The 17808-nt window shown below is 46.9% G+C and overlaps 1 protein-coding gene across 4 annotated transcripts; it reads left to right on the top strand.

Annotated features, from left to right (window-relative positions):
* The first annotated feature begins 150 nt into the window (after nt 1-150).
* HSDL1 (hydroxysteroid dehydrogenase like 1) lies at nt 151-17107 on the top strand. 4 transcript variants are annotated; one of them, XM_060129955.1, is made up of 6 exons: nt 151-244; nt 7444-7502; nt 10403-10628; nt 11306-11751; nt 11961-12188; nt 14497-17107. In XM_060129955.1, the coding sequence occupies exons 3-6, from the start codon at nt 10409-10411 to the stop codon at nt 14524-14526; spliced, it is 924 nt and encodes a 307-aa protein (XP_059985938.1). In that variant the 5' UTR covers nt 151-244; nt 7444-7502; nt 10403-10408; the 3' UTR covers nt 14527-17107. The 4 variants fall into 4 exon arrangements, with proteins under 4 accessions (XP_059985938.1, XP_059985935.1, XP_059985936.1 ...); XM_060129952.1 differs by having other exon boundaries at nt 14288-17107; XM_060129953.1 differs by lacking the exon at nt 7444-7502 and having other exon boundaries at nt 190-244; nt 14288-17107.
* The last annotated feature ends 701 nt before the right edge of the window (nt 17108-17808 follow it).

Genomic DNA, 17808 nt, shown 5'->3' with positions numbered 1-17808 from the left:
CCCGCCAGGCCACTCTGCGTCTACGTCTGCGTCGTTGGCAGGCATACGCTTCCCTGGTCCCCACGGCAACCACTGCGCACGCGCACTCGGGACGCCGGGGGGCGGGTCCCGCAACGGCCCCGCCCACAGCGCGTGCGCGGGTCACGTGGGGGCGCGGCCCGTTGTAGCTGCGGCGGCGGCGGTGACGGGGTGGTGGCCGAGCGTCTTTGGTGGGACCGGCTTCGAGACTGCGTCGCCTCTGCAGGTACCGCGCCCCCCACGCCAGGCCCTGGGCCCCAGACCCTCCTGGTTTCCCTCGGCGCCCACTGGGACTTCGGCCCGGCGCCTCCTTCTGCGCCCCACCACGCCCCCCTGGACTAGTGCCCTCAGCGCCGAGACACCCAGGCCTCCCGGACCCTTTCGTCCCTCCCTTCCCTCGGACCCCGCCCCCAGCTTCCCTCCTTCCAGAGTGTCCCCCAAGAGCGCCCCTTCCACAGCTCCATCCCGGCGTTGCACCCACACAGGACTCCCTTTTCTGGGCCCGCCCCTCCCCCAGGACCCGGCCGACCTGGGGCCCCAGCCACCCCGAGCGCGGGTCCCACTCTTTCCCAGACCTGACCCAGGTGCTCCGCACGAGGCTCTGAAGATCACCCCTTTGTGCTTCTTTATTGTCGTTTCCAAAGGACTTGGTCTGAGTGGGATTCGTTGTCGTCGTCTTTGTTCTGAAGTAGAAGTAATTCAGAATAAGGGAGCTCTTGGAGAAAGGGCCCCACCAGTTCCCCAGCGGCGGTCATTTGTTCGGCCCTGCCCGGTGCTGGAGGGGAAGGGTTCTGGAGACCAGTGAGGCTGTCGCTGTTCCCAATGAACGTGCAGCCCGGACACAGACCGGCGCTTGAAGCCGAACTCAGCGGCCCTCTCGGTGATGTTAGCAAGATGCCTGCCTGGGGGTCTTACAGTGGGCGTCGCCAGCCAGGGCTCAGGACTTTGGTAGACCTTGATCTGAATTCCCACAGCCCAATTCTTCTCTTTACCTCGGCAAGCCTCAGTTTCCCCGTCTGTAAACTGGGAACGATTAAAACTCTGCCTCGTAAGGTTGATGAGAGGGCAAGTACGATGGTGGGAATAAAGCACTTAGTGGAGTCTTTTGCATAAAGCCAGCTCTCAGTTTTAACCCTGAGCACTACAAATAGACAAGAGCTGACGTTGAACACTGAATTATAGTGGCTAATAGCCAAGGTTTATGGAGCAGTTATGTTCTGGGCTCTGTTCTGAGTGCTTTTTACATATGATCTACTTTAATTCTCATTATAATCTTAGGCGGGAACTATTAGCCCCGTGTTTACAGGTGGTGTAAGGAAAGCTCAAGTGAAGTAATGTCACCTTCACCCAAGACACACAGCTCTTATATGGGGAGCGTGGATTCGAATCCAGGATGTCTATATTCAAAGTCTGTGGTTATAATCACTACAGTAATGTTCCAGGGGCATAGAGTTCAACAAATTGGTATTTTTTTTTAGCAGATTTTTTCTTTTTGAGATAAAATTCACATAACATAAAATTCACCATTTTAGCCATTTAAACATGTACTGCTCGTAGCAGCATATTCATGGTGTACGGTCCTCACCACTATTTAATTCCAGAACATTCTTATCATCCCCCAAAGAAATCCCACCCCATTAGCAGTCGCTCCCCATTTCCCACTCCCCCTGTGGCAGCCCTAATCTACTTTCTGTCTCTGGATTTGCCTTTTCTGGACATTTCATATACGTAGAATCCCATGATGTGTCTCCTTTTGTCTGGCTTCTTTTGCTCAGCATACTGTTCTCAAGGTTTGTCCATGGCATAGCATGTATCCATACTTCATTCTTTTTATTGCTGAATAGTATTCCATTATGTGGATAGACCACATTTTGTTTATCCATTCCTCTGTTGTTGGACATTTGGGTTGTTTCCACTTTTTAGCTCGTGAATAATGCTGCTATGAACACAGCTGTACAAGTTTTTGTGTGAGCCTAAGTCTTCGGTTATCTTGGGTCTATATCTAGGAGAAGATGCTATTATTATTTTAATTCCCACTGCACAAAGGGAGACCTGAACCTGAGGGTTATCGGATCTTGGATGAGAACTCCCGTGTTCTGCTCTTTCCATGCAATTCATGGTAGTGGTATACTGAAACTTGGCAAAGGAAGGTAAGAAAATTCCAGAAAGTCATGATACACCAATAATAACTTCGTCAAAGTGCTGATGCAAAGTTTGAGAAGCTTCTCAAGTTTTCTCTCCCCGAGAGGGAAGTTTGAACTTTGAACACAAAGCATTATTTGCTTCTGTTTGTTAAATAAATGTCATATACCTGGCACCATGCCAGGTGCTGAGGAGGAATAGTAAAGATGGATGTGATCCCAGCCTCACACCATCACAAGGCTGTGGGAGGATTAAAGAGTTAAATCTGAAAAACAAAACTGTAAAAAAAATTTTGGAAAATAATATGGGAAAATATCTTTATGACTTGGGACTAGGATGGGATTTCTGAAATAAAACATGACAAGCACAAACCATGCGGGGAAAAGATAGATAAATTTGACTACATTAATATTAAGACATTCAGTTCATCAAAGTCACTATAAAGAGACAAAGCATACAGAGAACTAGTATCTACAATATGGAAAGAATTCTTATAACTCTGAAAGAAAAAGAAGACAACACGTCAAAAGCTAGGAACAGGCATTTCATAGATGAGAAAACACAAACAGCACATAAACATCAAAGGAGTGCCAGTCAGCCTTATTAGTAGTCAGGAAATGCCAGGAAAACCATGGTGAGATCCCATTTCACAGCCAGCCTTTGGCAGGAAGTGAACTGGTGGACGTTGCCAGCCATCGAGAGGAGACAGCATGCGCTCACACTTGCTGCTGGTGGGCGTGTAAATCGGTGCAGCCGCTTTGGCAACATCTCGCTGTATGCCTGGATGCCCTGTGGCCCAGCAGTTCGACTCATAGGCCTATCCCTTTGAGGAACTCTTGTACACGTGCCTAGGAGACATGCACGAGAAGGTTCATGGCAGTGCCGTTCATAATTGTAAAGTGAAAACCAACGAGAACAACCCATCAGCAGTAGAATGGTTATATGCATTGTGTGTCTGTACCGTGAGGTAGCGTGGCAGTGAGAGTATATGGCCTACAGCTACGGAGGCGTGGGTGAGTCTCAAAGACAGCGCTGAGTGAAAGAAGGCACCAAAGCATACCGAAGGGGTTTGATTCCTTTATGTAAAGGTCAGAACCAGGGAAAACGGAATATTTCAGAATCCACGCTGCAGTAATAGTACAACTATTAAAAAAAAAAGGGAATATTACATCAGAATTTAGGAGATTGATTACCCCCCCCCCCCGACCCCAGGTGGCAGAAGGGGATGTGACCAGGGAGGAAGCATTGGGGCTTCCAAGACTGCTTTGATTTGTGAAGTAGGGTGTCTGTGCGGGTGTTTTGTTCATTACTCTTTGAACTGTGCATAATAGGTTTTACAACTTTTGTGTACATTTTCCAGTTTTCTTAAATTACAGAAAAATTAGTTTTAGATATATTTCCTGCCCTCGAGAGGCCTGTGTTCTAGTTGAGGAACCAAGATAGAGTCCAGTTATTGCATTGCTCCGCATTCTGTTTAAGTGTCACGTGGGGGAGAGAGACGGAGGGGAACTCATGCTGGTGGGTGTGGAGACCTGGGAAGGGAAAGGAAGAGGGGCGTGGGCCTCCCGTCCATGGGTCCATCCCCAGGGCTGGCGTGTCGTGGTGCTTGTCTGCGGGTCCTGGGACTGAGCTGGGGAGAAGGGATGGGACTTGAGCTGGGCTTGCGAGGAGAGACAGGATGGGAGTGCTGAGAGCAAGGGTCTGAGTGAAGTGAGGTTTCTATTAAAAAAAGGTTTAAAGTCCTAACCCTGCAGCCTTACTGGAAAGTGCCGGCTGTTGACGGGGGTGGTGAGGACGGCCTCAGCCAGTCGAAGATCTGAGGAGCCTCTGAGGATACTTTCTGCTTCCTGAATACACTGGAAGGTTTTGGTTTGAGGGATGTTTCAGGATTTGCAACTTGTCTCTATACTGTCTTAAAAACTAGACTGGCAGTCTGTCCGTCCCTCCATCTTAATTTCCTATGACTGCTGTAACAAAGTGCTACAAGCTCAGTGCCTTAAAACAAGGCATAGTTATTCTCTTACAGTTCTGGAGGTCAGAAGTCTCAAGTCAGTCCCACTGGACTAAAGCCAGGGTGTCAGCACGGTTGTGTCGCTCGGGGAGGCTCTGGGGAGAGTCCGTATCCTGGCCTTTGTCAGATTCTGGAGGTGCCTGCCTTCCTTGACCTGTGACCCCTCTCTGCATCTTCAGTCCAGCAGCCTCTGGTCTTCAAATCTCCCTCGCGCTCTCTGACCTCTGCTTCTTGGTCACAACTCCTTCTCTGATTCTGACCCTTCTGCCTCCATCTAATAAGGACACGTGTGATCACGTTGGACCCACCTGGATAATGCAAGATCTTCTCCCCATCTCAAGATCCTTAATCTTCAAAGTCCCCTTGCTACACGAGGTGACATGTTTACGAGTTTTGAGGATTAGGGTGTGGGCATATGGGAGGGCCATTATCTACCCACCCCACTACCTTTTGTTTGGTGGTGTTTTAATTGTCTTTTTTCCATCATACTTGCTTTATTTTCTTTGAAAACATTTTGGACAATCTGTCTTATGTTCTTGTAGCATCACCCCCAGGTAGCATTCATTTGGATAGCCTGGGGATGCCTGTGTTTCAGCCAAGACACTGCTCCCAGAGCTCTTTGATTCCCGAAGGGTTTTGTATTAGGTCTGATCGCCTTTTTCACGGTGATGTCGAGTCAGCTAAACTGTAGGTCAGGATAATGTTACAGGCACAGCAGCCGCGCTTTGAAGACGTGACTTTGCTCCTGGAGTCTCGACCATAGTTTTCCCATGATGCCTTCATAGTTGTGATGTTACCTCAAAGGGGTTTTTTAGGCTCTTTTGGAGCAGTTTTGGGTTTATAATAAAATCGATAGGAAGGTACGGAGACCCCATGTGCCCCCTACTCCGGCACGTGCAGAGCCTCCCCTGTATCAGCGTCACTGGCCAGTGGTGCCATTTCTGCCGAGCATGCGTCTACCCTGACACGTCATAATCACTCAGACTCCGTAGCTTACCTAAGGGTCCTTTAGCCCTGATGAGTATTGCCCTGGAGAAGTAGAAAATGCCTAGAAGACAGTAGGGAATTGCACTGCGTTTCCTATTTCGGGGACAGTTCTGACTGTTTGCCTCTGTTGTTCACTGATGTCTTAGTTTTCGTAGAGGCAAGAAAACAAAGCTTTATGATAACTTGTACAGGTAGGGTGTACAGGGACCAGGATTTTACTGTGTTGCAGTGTTGCTTTCTAAGTAATGGATTTCTCTAGGTTTTAGACTAGTACCTATCCACAGAACAATGAACTAGTCAAAGCCCCAAAGCAAGTGAAAAGCAGCCTGCTATCTGTGCGTACCTTGGTAGGCTTCTCGACCTAAATGTGTAGTAAACCCCTTTAAAACTGCTTCCATGAGCTTTCCTAGAACTGAATGGCTTTGGGGGGGAGTCCTGATTTCTTCCTCCATTAGAAAGACATTATTTTCCATCAGCTACTTACCGATGGGGAGAGGATTAAGAGGATGTCGGGCATGTAGAATTTCCAATCCTTTGCCATTTATGGTCCATCGAGGTGTGAGCAAATGGGTGAAAATGTCTGGCGTGTCTGAGGAGCGGCAGGGAGTCGGTCACAAAGCTGCGTGCTCTCCGTCTAGCTTTGCTTCGTCCCCGTCTGGATGGACCAGGGCCCAGGCCGCCTGACTTCCTGCCCGCAAGGCCACTGCCCCTGCACCGCCGCCAGCTGCCTTTTGCGCTAAACTTGATGAGCTCCTGCCTTTGGCCCAACGTTTCTGTGTGGCATAAAGGCATCGCACAGCCTGGGCTCCCCTCCCGGCCCTGTTTCCACCCCTGGGTGCGCATCCCGTGCTGTGAGCTCGTTGCTGTTGTCACCATTTCCCGGCAGGCTGGGCTGTTCCTGGGCACGTCTCGCCCCTGCCCTCCTCCCCGGGGAATCGCTCTGTTGAGAGACCCAGCACGGGTCCTCGGCGTCTGACACTTACTGCTTTCTTCATTGCTGTTCTAGTAGTTTGTAGACTTTCCTACAGCCTAGTGACCGTGCGTGTTTAGGCTTCTCGGCTGCATCGTTTATTATTCATAACTAAATTGGCTTTTGAATTTATCAGTCTTTTGTGAGTTTGGTTGGCGTGAGTCAGGTCTGTCCACGTTGAGCTGCCTCTGGGGAACGATGAGATGCATCTCAGACCTAGAATGCCGTCAGCCCTCTGATGATCCGCGATTAAAAAAAAAAATCCAGCAATGATAATCAACGTGCAAGGTAGCTGTCTGTGACGGAATTGCAATTTAAAATACCGTGACGGTCCCCCCTGACTGGTGGTGCAGGGTATCCAGTGGGTGGAGTTGAGAAGCGGGGTTGGAGGCCCTGGCACCACTGGTCTCTGCTCCCCTCCGATGCCTGTACAGCTCCTGCTGGGCCTGCGCAGGACGGCCCTGGGGGCCTTGCCCACGAGGGGTTTCTCTTTGTAAAGGATCGCAGGTGTTGGTGGTCCCCTCCCCGCGGGACGGGACTGAGCTGAGCTAGGCTGGGTGGTGCGATTTCATGCAGCAGCTGGTCTGGGCCCTCCTGTCCGTCCGCGCCAGGGGTTGTGTGAGGTGCTGGAGGGGTGTGTGGGGAGATGCGGCCCCCCAGGGAACGCAGCCTTGGGTGGGGGGTTTCAAAACCGAAACAGGCACCAGGCGGTGTCTAGGGCGGAGGGAGAAGGGAGAGGTGGCACTGGCGTTTCCTTCCGTCTCCTTATCCGTAAGCTCCCGGCCCCAGGCAGGCTGGAAGGGGCCATTCCTCCCTGCCGTTGCCGCCAGCCCAGGACCCACGTGCTCAGGTGGGCAGCCGGGATCTGCCGGGAGTGTGGAACAGGTGCTGCGGCCGAGCGGAGGGTCTAGTGCTCTGTGGCTGGAGCGAGCACAGTGTTTGCAGAGAGGAGGATGAGGCCCGGGGAAGCCCAGCAGATGCCCGGGACAGGTCGGGGGCAGGGTGTCTGCTCGCCGTCCTGGGTCTCCCTCCAAGCGGTCCGGACAGATTTTGTCCTGTGTGACGAAATGTTCCTTAAGGAACAAGGTGCAGGAGCCGGGATGCCTCCCCGCCCAGCCTTCCACCAGACGGGCACTGGCGGCGCCTGCCTTTTTCCCAGACCAGGGGATGCGTCGCTGCCTGTGCAGGGAATCACGGCATGAGAGTTGTTCCGTTTCCTTAACTTTTAAAACGCTTTGGTCGTAGTTTTATATAAACTTATCCCAGCTGAGCTGTGAAGGAGAGGCATTTGTTTCCTGTTGGTTTCTGTTCACAGCTTGTCCTGAAGAGAAGACAGAGCAGTGTATTCCTGAAGGCCCAGGGCTGGCAGAGGAGGTAAGAGGAAACCACGGGTACTTAATGACTTGAGCAGAAAAATCGGGGAACTCGGTCGCAGTCAGGCTTCTTTTGCTGAAGTTTTTCCTTCTGAGATGTTCAATTCTTGAAAAAAATGGTGTTTGAGAGGGTCGAAGTTCCCTTTACACAGCTTCCCCTTGGGGTGAGTCATTCTCTGAGGCATACCTGACCTTTTTAGCTGGAACCCTATTACAGACACTCCTGCAATTCATTTTCTCACAAGTATTTCTTTGGCTACGATCCATTAGTCCTTGATATGTGGTTTTCAATTTTTCATTGAAAACACTGTTTTAACATTTTAGTTGTATGCCCACCTGTTACTTTGAAGAATAGATTTAATGTTCCAAGTATCTAGTTTCTTGGTCATAGTTTTGTTATTTCGAATTTTATCACATTTTGTTTGAAAAGTACTGGTGCATACAAGTATTATGTTTCACATTTGCTTTCTTCATGGCCTAGTATTTGATTAATTATGACAAAAGGCACGTGTCCACTTTAAAAAGTTATCTCAGGAACTCCTAACTTAGGGTGGTTGGGTTTGGATTCTCAGTTTTTATAAAGTTCTTCCTGGTAAGAAGCTAATGTTTTGGCTGTTTCTCTGGGAATCGAATTAGCGCCATTCGGGGACGGCAGCCAGTGTGAGTGTGCTCAGTGCCCGGCAGGGGCCTCTCCAGCCGGCGCCTGCCTCCTCAGGAGGGGGCTGTGTGTTGAGATGGTGCAGCAGCGGGGACCCTTGGAGGGGGTGACACGTCACTACCTCATCGCTAGCATCCGGAAGCTTTGAGAGGCGCTCATGCACAGCAGAAAAGGCGTGAACACGTTTAAGGTGGATGACCGTGACTGTGAGCGTCTTTCAGAGGATTTGGAGCAGTGCCCGGAGCGTACGGCCTTAGTGGGGCGGACGGACCAGAAAAAGAAAGCATCTTCAGCCCAGACTGCATTGATCTTGACAGTTCATGTTTTAGGGAATCTCAGCCAGTGTGGTCCATGAAGAAGCATTACCCCAGAGGAGCATGTAATTGTTTTTATCTTATTAAGTAATTGGTTTGTGTGCTTAATAAAGTTTATAATGTTTTCTTTTCTTGACCAATCTTGGCATCCTTGTCGTAGGAGGTAAGTTTCTCTGAACAGAGCCCCAAAGTGTACAGCACTTTACTTACTGGAAATAAGGTGGCCCCTTCAGTCATTTCCTGTATTGCTATTTGAGAAGGACGTTTCTTTAACTTACTTAATGCCACACCCACTTAGAGTTACGGTAGGAGTGGAAATTTTAATGTTTGAGGGGTTATATCCTCATTGTGAGGCATTTAGGAATCCTGCTGCCTGTTTCTTTCAGTTTTCTGTCATATTTCTTTTGTGTGTTTTGTTGGTTTGTAATTTGGACTGCACACTCAGGTGCACACTCAACACACAGATAGATATCGATATATACATATTTATATTCAGTAGTTTTTTCGTTATTTTATGTGCCTGTTACCACAGTGTGATATCATTCTTACATTGTGTTCCATTCCAGAGGTTAATTTGTTTTCTCCACTCTGCAAACCTTGGTTGAGCTCAAATTGCATTGCGGTCGAGTGGGAAGGAATTCACTTATTCTTCCTTAAGCTTATGCCAACTTCTGCTGCTATTGTCAGGGATTTTTCTTAGTTTCAGGATTTATTTTTTTCCTATTCTAATGCAGTTTTTATGAAAGGGGCCACTTCCAGAAGTTTTATATAAATGTTTGTTTGGCTTAAATCTATTTTCTTTTATTAATATACAGTAAATGCTGTATCCTTGTGTTTGTGCATATCAGAGCTCCCTGAAATTTAATTGTGGTCTGTTCTGATCTTTTTGATGTTTGACCCTCACTTGATAGCACACAGTTGGCTCAGGCCTCAGTGGCTCCCTGGGTCTAGTCCAGGATGAAGTTCATCAGCCTTGGTCGTGCCCGGCCTTTCTCTGCCTTTCTGAGCACAGGCGTACATACACCAGTTCGTACGGCATTTAAAGTTGTTTTGTTAAATGTTCGTCTCTTCTTCTAGGTAGTTATTTACTTCATCTTTGAGTCCTTAGTGTCTGTCACGGTACATGGCACATAATAGGTGCGTCGCGATGCTTGCTGTGTGAATACTTACAAGAATTGAATTGGGCTTTTCTTTCCCCAAACGTTAAGGGGCCAGGGAAGGGTAATGGTGTGGCAGTGACATCAGCACAGTGGAGCGTGCTTATGCACTGTCGTTTGAGAAAACCATTCCTTCAAGTTTGGGGAGTATCTCATTTTAAATATACATTTGTGAATATTATTTATACATAATCTAATGTATGTTTATTTGATGTTAAAGTTTATTAGAGCTTAGTTTTGTCACAAATGGGTTGTAAGGTCTTTGAGGCCAAGGCCCTGTCTTAATATTGCCTCTGTTTCTTCTACTCTGTCTCTCCAGGGATAGTAGGCCCTCTGCGCTTGCCGGTTTTGAATACATACAAATTCAGTAAAAGAAAGAAACATACCTCTCAGCTGTTACGTGAATTAAAAGCTCTGTGTCTGTCGCTGTGCTGGACCAGGAGCTTTTTCTGACATAGGGCATGTTGTGTTTATCTCCGTAGCCACAACATTTAGCGCCGCAGTGCCTGGATTTTAGTAGGGATTTGGTAACTCTTGATAACTATGTTGACTAATCTTCTTGGAAGGAAAGAACTTTATAAGCTACAGATGTTAAATAATGAGATCATAAATTGTCTGGATCCATGGGCTATGTGCATCTGAACGGTTACTGTTATTGAATGCAAAATTGTTAAGCTCTGATGTCCTCGGATTCCTTTCTTCCTGCGCACTGTGCGTGTTCCTTTAACTTACTAAGCAAAGGCCACCTCTCTCTCACTGCCCTCCCTTGCAGGCTGTCATGGCTGCCGTCGACAGCTTCTACCTCTTGTACAGGGAAATCGCCAGGTCCTGCAACTGCTACATGGAAGCCCTCGCCTTGGTTGGAGCCTGGTACACGGCCAGAAAAAGCATCACCGTCGTCTGTGACTTCTACAGCCTCATCAGGCTGCATTTCATCCCGCGCCTGGTGAGCAGAGCAGACCTGATCAAGCAGTATGGAAGATGGGCAGTCGTGAGTGGTAAGAGATGAGTTTTCAGTTCTTGCCTAATCTAAAAATGAAATCATCTTTCCTGTTTAATCTGTGTTTTAGGTTGGATGCATCATTCCTGGAGTTACTGAATTTGATGTAATGTTTTCATGGGATAAAAAAATAAAACTACTCTGTTACGATTATGGGCGCATTTCTTACCACCCTCGTCCTGGAAGAATTTCCCTGTGATTTCTGTGCTTCTCATTCTGCCCCTCCTGTTCCCAGTCCAGCTCCAGCCCCACCTTCCTAGCCTTTGCTTTTCCTTTTTGCTCTCTGTTTTCCAAGTGTCCTTACAAACTGGTACCACTTTCAGAAACACTTCCCTTATTTTAAATTTCATCTTAATTTACCATTGTTTCCCAGGAAAGTACCCCCTGGCACTCATTCAAGCCAGATGAGAGTTTGAAAACAGTTTCCCACTGTGTCTCACAGTCAACTTGGTGAATGTAAAACAGCTCTTCCTCTGCCTGTCAGAGTGTCTGGGCGAGTATTTGACTAGCTTGTGTCATGGATTTGACCTTGTGCTTGACTGATCACTTACAGAACTCGGTTTATTTCTAGTGTGAATCCTTCTCTGATTAAACCCGGATACAGTGTATTTAAAGTCCATTTTAAAGGTCACACTGAGAAACGAGTTTGCTCTCTTGTCCCCGCTTGTACTGTAGGCGCAACAGATGGGATCGGAAGGGCCTACGCAGAGGAGTTGGCCAGCCGTGGGCTCAACATCGTCCTGATCAGCCGGAACCAAGAGAAGCTGCAGACGGTCGCTAAAGACATAGCTGACGCCTACAAAGTGGAGACTGATGTCATTGTCGCAGACTTCAGCAATGGCCGCGAGATCTACGGCCTGATTCGGGAAGCCCTGAAAGACAGAGACGTTGGCATCCTGGTGAACAACGTGGGCGTGTTCTACCCCTACCCGCAGTACTTCACACAGGTCTCGGAGGACACGCTCTGGGACATCGTCAACGTGAACGTTGCCGCCGCCAGTCTGATGGTGCACATAGTGTTACCCGGGATGGTGGAGAGGAAGAAAGGGGCCATCGTCACCATCTCCTCTGGCTCCTGCTGCAAGCCAACCCCCCAGCTGGCGGCGTTTTCCGCGTCTAAGGTAACGCGTCCCCAGTTGGAAAGTGAAATCACCATGCAGGACAGTGTTTATCACGATGGTTTGGTCCAGTTTGTTGAGCTCTTTGTCAGCAGCTCGTGTTTGCTTGTGCTGTATTTTTTTCCCTGAAATGACCATTAAGTCTTTTTTTTTCTCCTGAATTTCTTCCGAGTTCCTGAAAAATTAGGTCTTTTCCCCTCCTGTTTCAACAGGCTTACTTAGACCACTTCAGCAGAGCATTGCAGTATGAATATGCTTCCAAAGGAATTTTCGTACAGAGTCTAATCCCGTTCTACGTAGCTACCAACGTGTCCACCCCTGGCAGCTTTCTGCACAAGTGCCCGTGGTTGGTGCCTTCGCCACAAGTGTACGCACATCACGCTGTTTCTACCCTTGGCATTTCAAAAAGGACCACAGGATACTGGTCCCATTCCATCCAGGTAACAGTGTGCGCTCAGCTCTCGTAATTAGGTTAATGCATCCTAAACCTTTTTAAAATGACACTTGGGAATCTGATTGAAGCATGATGCTGAAAGATGAGGATTGTGAATTCTGATTCTCAAACCTTAGAGCGCTCCGGTTTAAGGATCCAGCTCACTTTCTTTGAGTTCCTTTCCATCTTCTCCATTCCCGTTTGTTTCTTACCTTTTTAAGTCCCGCCTGTCTCAGTCTCTGGGGAGCGCATGGCATTTGTGTTTTCAGCGCTGTGCACTTTTCCGATAAGCTGGATGTGTACCCTCGCTGTGGACGTCCTCCCCTCAGCTCGTTGTTCCCAAGTCCTACTGAGCTGGGTCCCCGGGGGGGCTACTCTGTATCACATTGGTCAGGAGCAGGCCTGGACACACGGGTCAAGATCCCCGAAGGCGCCCAGAGCCTTGCAGAACCCGACCCCCCCACCCCGGCTTTTCCGCAGTTCCCGGTGCCTGGAGACTTGGCATCCCTTTCCTGTTACTGCTGTTATCTCAACAGGCCGATGAGTCAGCCTCCGGAGCTGATCCGTCAGTACCCAGAGGATGAAATTCTCTCCTCTTCCATTAGCTCTTTCCCTCCCACTGCCCAGTGTGCTGAAACCTCCCTGGGACAAGCCAATGAGTCTCCGCCTGCCCGTCCTTAGGAAACGGGCAGAATCCATCTTGATGCTGGTCCCCCCTATAGTGGACAAGTGGTCATGAGAGGAGATTTAAAACAAACAGATTTCTAGATGCTGCTTCAATCTCCACTCAATAAATACTGAAAATAAAATGCCCTTTGGAGGGGGATCCGATTACCTAGCCTGTGTCAGGCGCCCCCATGTTTCAATGTGACCCTCCTTACAGAGTCCTCCTAAGGGACCATATATTGCCTTCTTTCATCTCCTTGGATTTTAGAGCCTTTTGCTTTAGGACAGTGGCCCCAAGGAGGAGTATTTGGTTTTTTTTTCCCATGAAATCCTGACTCTTTAAAGAGGTCCAAAGAGACCTTGGTCATTTTCACAGGTAGTTACTTACGGCTCCAGGCCAAACACGGGACCCCTGTCTCCAAGGTGGCTAAGCTGAAGCTTCTGTGGAACCTGCTGGGAACAGCTGCACCTCTGGGACCCTCACCCCACAGTTCATCATGCTGGGACCCCCTCCTTGTTCACTGTGGTTCCTGGAATAGCAGAGTGACCTGGGTCTATTTCTTAAGGAGAATGTGGAGTGACCTGTATTACTACACCTCTGGTCAAGGCTAGAACATCAGCACCTGCCAGGGGCCCGTCCATCTCCCCTCCTTCACACACAAGGTGTTAAACTTTTGCTCAGTCTCGGACAGATCCGTCAGTGTTGCGCAGGGCTTCTCCACCTGAGCACTAGTGGCGTAGAGGTTGGTTCGTTCCTTGTTGTGGGACCTTCCTGTGCGCTGTACGATGCTCACAGCGTCCTGGACCTCTGCCCACGAGATGCCGGTAGCACCACCACCCCACTTGTGGCAGCTAATACTGTTTCTGGACCTTGCCGAATGTCCCCTGGGGGGATGTGGCCCTGGAGACCCCGTGGAGCAGAGCAGCATCAGCGGACATCCTCCCTGTATCCCCGAGGCTTCCACGTCGCACCTCAAGACACCCTCTCAGGGTCCTGGTGTTTTTGACTCAGTGCGTTTGTTTAACTTAGCACCACTCTGCCCCTCAGTCCCCAGTTTTCTCACACAGTACTAAGCACGTATGCAGTTTTCTCTTCCACCTGCCTTTTATTCCTGGGCTGATTTGTAATTCTTATCCACATTCCATACTATTCATGTCACGTTAAGTAAAGATGAAATCGTATCACTGCATGTAGGTCTGTCCCGCCTCATTAGAGAAAGGGGGCGGGTGGGCGGTGATCACATTTCTGTTCCCCAGAGAGTCTAGCATAGGGTCTTATACAAAAGTAGGTGCTCAGTGCAGTAGCACCTAAGGTTTTTCCCTTTTTTGTATTTAATGGGATTGGCGATGTTTGTTGGTTTAAACGATTGCTGATCTGTGCGTTCTGTTGTCGATGACTTTGGGTTCTAACCTTACAGTCTTTTTCTCTTTCATTTTTAGTTTCTTTTTGCACAGTATATGCCTGAATGGCTCTGGGTGTGGGGAGCAAATATTCTCAATCGTTCCCTACGTAAGGAGGCCTTATCCTGCAAAGCGTGAAGCTGGCTGATGGTTGGGAAGTGTCGCCAACTCGGGGAACCTGCAGCATTCTACATTTGGAAGAACACATGTAATTTATCTTCTGCATTTTCTTTCTACCGATCATTTAGCATACTGTTGACTCATCGTTTGCAAAATAAACGTAATAACACTTTTAAGAATGCTGTGGAAAAGCCTCAAGGGCCGCTTGGAAGGCACAGAGTAAACAACGACCACCACACAGGAACCATGAGGCAACCTAAATTTTGATGCTTTTTTTTTTTTTAAGCTGTTCGAAAGCTGTGTGATTTATGTTGTTCTAAGAGCTACTCGCAGTCTGATATTGAAATATGATGTGACTTGTCAGCTCTTACAGTTTTGCGTGTTGTTTCTTAAGGGAAATTATTTCAGTAGATGAATTATAGTATTGGTTTTCAAATGTTCATCAGGAAAAACTATTTAAAAGTGTTATTTTCTAGGTCAGATTGCTGGTATAATTAGTGGAACTCTGTATTATATTGTGTAACTCTAGTTGTTCGGCTCTCTGTGTATGAAATGCTGCTCTTCAGCTGATGCTTCGTTAGAGAACCATATACGTGTGTATGTTGTGTGCATCTAGGCAACTTTATGTATGGGTAAGTTACTTTAAGAAAGATTTCTCGTCAAGATGGCTTAATGTGGAATCTTAAGGGTATTAAAATTCTAGATTTTTCCTTTTCATACTAAACAAGGCTACCCAATTTTGTGCTATAGATTTGCCAAGTATAATATTACTTATGACATTCTGTTTTTTTAAATCTACTAAGGAGTCAATTCATTCCTAGATTTGGACATGTAGTAATTGACCCTCAGTCATCCTCTGATTTATAATTACTGTGGATGAGTAATGACTTCTCAGCCTATGACCCACTTTATAACAAATTTAGCCCTTTAGAGCTTGTTTTACCTTGTCAAACACTTCGCTATGTGATATTAGTCCATTCCAGTGGCATTATTGGTGTAAACATCAAAGATTTATAGAATAGTAGTTAAAATATGGACAGATTATGTGTGTGTGATATGACATGTTGTGTCTGTTGAAATAAGTTAGAAGCTCCTTCTTGGTTCGTGTAATGGATTTATGCGTTACAGTGAATACTTCTATTGGTATGAAGATAATTATGCACAACCCACCACAATACGGGTTTGCACTGAAACCTACTGTGAAGTCTTTTTGGTTCAGGTCCTGTAAAGCCAAACATTTTTGAGAATCACATACGTAGTGCTTTGACAGTTGTAAATCACTATACGAATATGACCGTATGTGCAAATTTGAAATTCACAGTTTAATATTGCAACATTGATGCAGAAACCGGTAAATTGAAATCAGGACTTTTATGAAATTGCTTTCTCCTGAGATAATATTCCATTACGAGTAGGCCTAAAGCATGCTTTTATGTTACGCCCACAATTTTGCCAGTGACATTGCCTTAGTATTTCCAGATCTGACTTGGACTCAAGATCAGAAGTTAAGTTCAGAGCTCTTCAGCTTACAGAACAGGCCTTCATCACATAAGAGGAGGAACTTCAGGTGTGAAAATTTACACACTAGTGATACTACGTAGAACTGACCTTTCTACAATACTACTACGTAGAACTGTTTTGCTTCCAAGTTGGCTTGGAAACCTTTATTTTGTCATATTTGGCATTTCCCTACCCGACCATTTATGGTCATTAAGACTAGCGAAAATTTGACTTCATGCCACAGTGACTTGAACTTTAATAGACATATAATAAGAAGCAGCGACTTGATGTAAAAATACCATATTTATATCTAAGGTGTTATGTGGTACAGCAGTGTCTTATATTTATAGATTAGGTGTCGGATCATTGTTATATGATGAGACTAAGTAAACCATGTCAGTGATGTTTTAAAATTCTCTCCTTGGCAGGACATATGTAAATATGCTGATTGGTGCAAAGTTCATGAAAGATCAAAACCAAGACTGTTCCTTAGGTTTTACCTTTCCCAGAGCTCATTTGAGAGTCATAATCGGACCACTGTAGATGGGGTTTCTTATTAAGAATGTGGGAAATAAGAACCTTTGAAAGAGTCTGTGGCCTGAAAACAACAATAAAAGCAGTTGCTTCTGCTTCCTTTGGAAGAGGTTTTGCTCCATATGTTTGTAAATTGGTTGTTTGGAAAGAGAGACACATTTTTTTCCCGTAGGAACAGTTATTTAAAAGTTACAAAAAATTAATCTCTAAACACCTGTGATAGTAACTCATTAAAAGCTGGTAACTCAGTAAGAAAATTGCGCGTGTAACCACGTGTCTCATAAATCTTGTGAAACTCCAGAGTTGATTTCTTGCTCTCATTCTCCTGATAGGTTGAATAAGATGAAGGCTGATTTTGCTCACTGACATTGGCAATGTGGAGGTCACTGGTGCTTTTGTCATGATCCATTTTCATCGAGTGGTGGGGATGAAAGTCGTGGTGGGGATGAAAAGTAGTGGGTTCAAGAAAGAGTGGGAAGAAAAAGGGAGTCAGTGAGTAGAGACAGCTCTTTGGAGGAGTCTGTTTTGTTTTAACCTCAGTTACTTAAAATCTTGGCACATTTGGGAACCAGAGGGTTAAGTGGTGTCCTCAGTGTTGACATTGTTTGCCCTCGGGAACTAGTCTCTCTGTGTCTCTGTCTCAGTATTGGCTCAGGCTGTTACTCTTTAAAATAGCACTCAGTGTTAATAAAGATTTACCTTCCCATGGAATTGTGAATGCTTTATTATATACGTGAAGGGTTAGTTTAGGAAGTTATTAGAACCTGGAGTGGTGGAAAACCGGTAGACCAGGGTTCTGGGGCTCTCAGCCTTCCTTGGTCAATTTCCAGGCCACCTCCTGTCATGCCCCAGGCCCCCTGCAGTTTCTAGGTTTTTCAGGAGCTGGCAGCTGTCTCTCTTCCCCCGCTTCCGACTTCACTATCACGTGACAAGGATGTTTGCAATTCATCAGCCTACCTCTGTTCCTAACAGTTGGGCTTTGTATTCAATGGCATAGTGACCTAAAGGGCTGTTAATAGAACCCTGAGTAGAACAACACAGTTAAGTTTAAGATCAGGTACCTTACGTGGTGGCAGCAGGGAGTGCTTAATTTTGAGGATCTGCAAGTGCGAGGGTCAAAAATTCTCTGAAAGTTCCTAACATTGATGCGACCTGGGGCGGGGCGGGGGTGGGGGGAGAACTTAATCAGGTGTGGGTTGATCTAGTGTAACGACCGCATTTATTGAATGTGTGTCAAGCTCTGTATGTGTATGTTTCATTTAACCCTCATCCTATTAGGTAGGTATTCATATCTCTTTTTTGGATGAGGAAGGTGAGGTACAGAAGAGCTGAGGTACAACTTGCCGAAGATCACAAAGCCAGTCGGGGATTCTGTATTTAGCCACTATATCAAATGAGTTTGGTTA

This window comes from Lagenorhynchus albirostris, chromosome 19 (genome assembly GCF_949774975.1).
Source record: "Lagenorhynchus albirostris chromosome 19, mLagAlb1.1, whole genome shotgun sequence".
NCBI classification, from domain to species: Eukaryota; Metazoa; Chordata; class Mammalia; order Artiodactyla; family Delphinidae; genus Lagenorhynchus; species Lagenorhynchus albirostris.
The sequence above is the reverse complement of the archived record's forward strand: the minus strand, read 5'-3'. Positions and strand labels throughout refer to the sequence as shown.

Excerpts from the sequence above, each read along its gene's own strand:
- HSDL1 (XM_060129952.1), top strand. The coding sequence starts at position 10,409 with ATGGCTGCCGTCGACAGCTTCTACCTCTTGTACAGGGAAATCGCCAGG. Across the intron at positions 10,629-11,305 it reads AAGATGGGCAGTCGTGAGTG|GCGCAACAGATGGGATCGGA; the intron begins GTAAGAGATGAG and ends CTTGTACTGTAG. Across the intron at positions 11,752-11,960 it reads CGGCGTTTTCCGCGTCTAAG|GCTTACTTAGACCACTTCAG; the intron begins GTAACGCGTCCC and ends CTGTTTCAACAG.